Source organism: Phytophthora parasitica (assembly GCF_000247585.1).
Source record: "Phytophthora parasitica INRA-310 unplaced genomic scaffold supercont2.34, whole genome shotgun sequence".
Classification (NCBI taxonomy): Eukaryota; Oomycota; class Peronosporomycetes; order Peronosporales; family Peronosporaceae; genus Phytophthora; species Phytophthora nicotianae.
Window position 1 is genome coordinate 71,454 of NW_008649020.1, and position 1,374 is coordinate 72,827.

General features: G+C 52.4%; 2 protein-coding genes across 2 annotated transcripts in view; one reads left to right on the plus strand and one right to left on the minus strand.

The window, feature by feature from the left end:
* Window positions 1–114: 114 nt before the first annotated feature.
* PPTG_12799 (hypothetical protein) lies at window positions 115–808 on the plus strand (the record flags this gene model as incomplete). The annotated part of the gene is made up of 2 exons (XM_008909490.1): window positions 115–295; window positions 372–808. The coding sequence occupies 2 exons, from the start codon at window positions 115–117 to the stop codon at window positions 806–808; spliced, it is 618 nt and encodes a 205-aa protein (XP_008907738.1).
* Window positions 809–945: 137 nt separating this feature from the next.
* Window positions 946–1,374, minus strand: part of PPTG_23266 (hypothetical protein) — a gene marked incomplete at both ends in the record, with an annotated part of 2,064 nt that continues 1,635 nt past the window's right edge. Inside the window, one exon of the mRNA XM_008909491.1 lies at window positions 946–1,359. Coding sequence (XP_008907739.1) covers window positions 946–1,359 — 414 coding nt within the window. The remainder of the gene's footprint in view (window positions 1,360–1,374) is intronic.

The following is a 1,374-nucleotide window of genomic DNA, read 5'->3' on the forward strand; positions in this document are numbered from 1 at the left end:
GTGGAAGAATTTGACGCGGAGTTCGGTCAAGCGAGTCGATCTAGTCCTACGAAGATGAGAAGGGATATGAGTGACCGAGGAACTGTGGCTAGTGAGAGATCTCCCTCACCGTGCATGGTGTTTACGCTGGATGTGACTTGCCGTGACCATGGCAGTGACATCCTAGACCTTTCTCAGGACACAGAGAAGGAAAAGGACATCTATGATGATACTGCCACTGGCAAGGAAGTCCAGACTGCAAGGCCATCGAAGCGCAAGATGAAGCCCGTGCGTGATCCAGGCACAAACGTGATCGGTGCGATCGCTCCCTTCGATTTCTTCGTCTCCAGTACACCGTGGCAGTGACATCCTAGACCTTTCTCAGGACACAGAGAAGGAAAAGGACATCTATAATGATACTGCCACTGGCAAGGAAGTCCAGACTGCAAGGCCATCGAAGCGCAAGATGAAGCCCGTGCGTGATCCAGACACAAACGCGATCGGTGCGATCGCTCCCTTCGATTTCTTCGTCTCCAGTACACCGTCCACTCCGCTGCGCGTGAAGAAAGGCACAGTTCTGCTGCAAACGCCAACCAAAGCTACGCGCTCTCCCGACGTGTACCGGCAATCGCCGTCACTCAATCTGACGCCTACAAAGTCGTCTCCTTTGACTCCAATGAGGCTGAAAAAGGCTTCTGGACTGCTACGGACACCAACGAGAAATGGTCTGAAGGACTCTCCGGCGTCTGCAGGTCAGCTCAAGCGCAAGAGCAAAGCGGTTCGTCCTCGTTCAACCTGTTCCAGCTCCAGTTTTGACTTCAAGGGCTAGAGAGCTGCACTCACCATCTCTCCAGCTTCGCTGCTTCATTTCGACCAACTTCTAACTACTCACTGACAAATTAGTGCGTAGATGTCGGGGTTGCAAACGTAATTATTTTCTTTCGTAGGACACGGCGTGGTCTTTATTTATTGCTCTGGCTGTGTTGGTTCAGCTCCTCCGAAGGCGCAAAGACGGTCGAGTTCACAGTCCAGCAGTTCTACTGGTAGGGCGGCGTCCAGGATGCTGAAAAACTCCATCGTTTCGTACGAACTCGCAATTATCCAGAAAGGTTGACCACGCACAACGATCTGCTCAGCTGTCTGTCGCCGTTGACGTCCCTTCTTCTCGTATGGATTCCTCAGCTCTGGGAAGATATGTGCATCTCCCGTGGAAATGTCGCCTGTATCGTTCGTCACTTTCTCGCGCAAGAAGAGTCCGTCATTGGCCTCTACGTTGAGCCTGAGCGGTGGAATGTCGGATGAGAGTTCAGGAGAAGTCTCGGGAACAGCCTCGTATAAGCAACGTGAGCTTCGTTGAGAGGCGGCTAAATGCTGGACAAACTGCGTCATGATCTG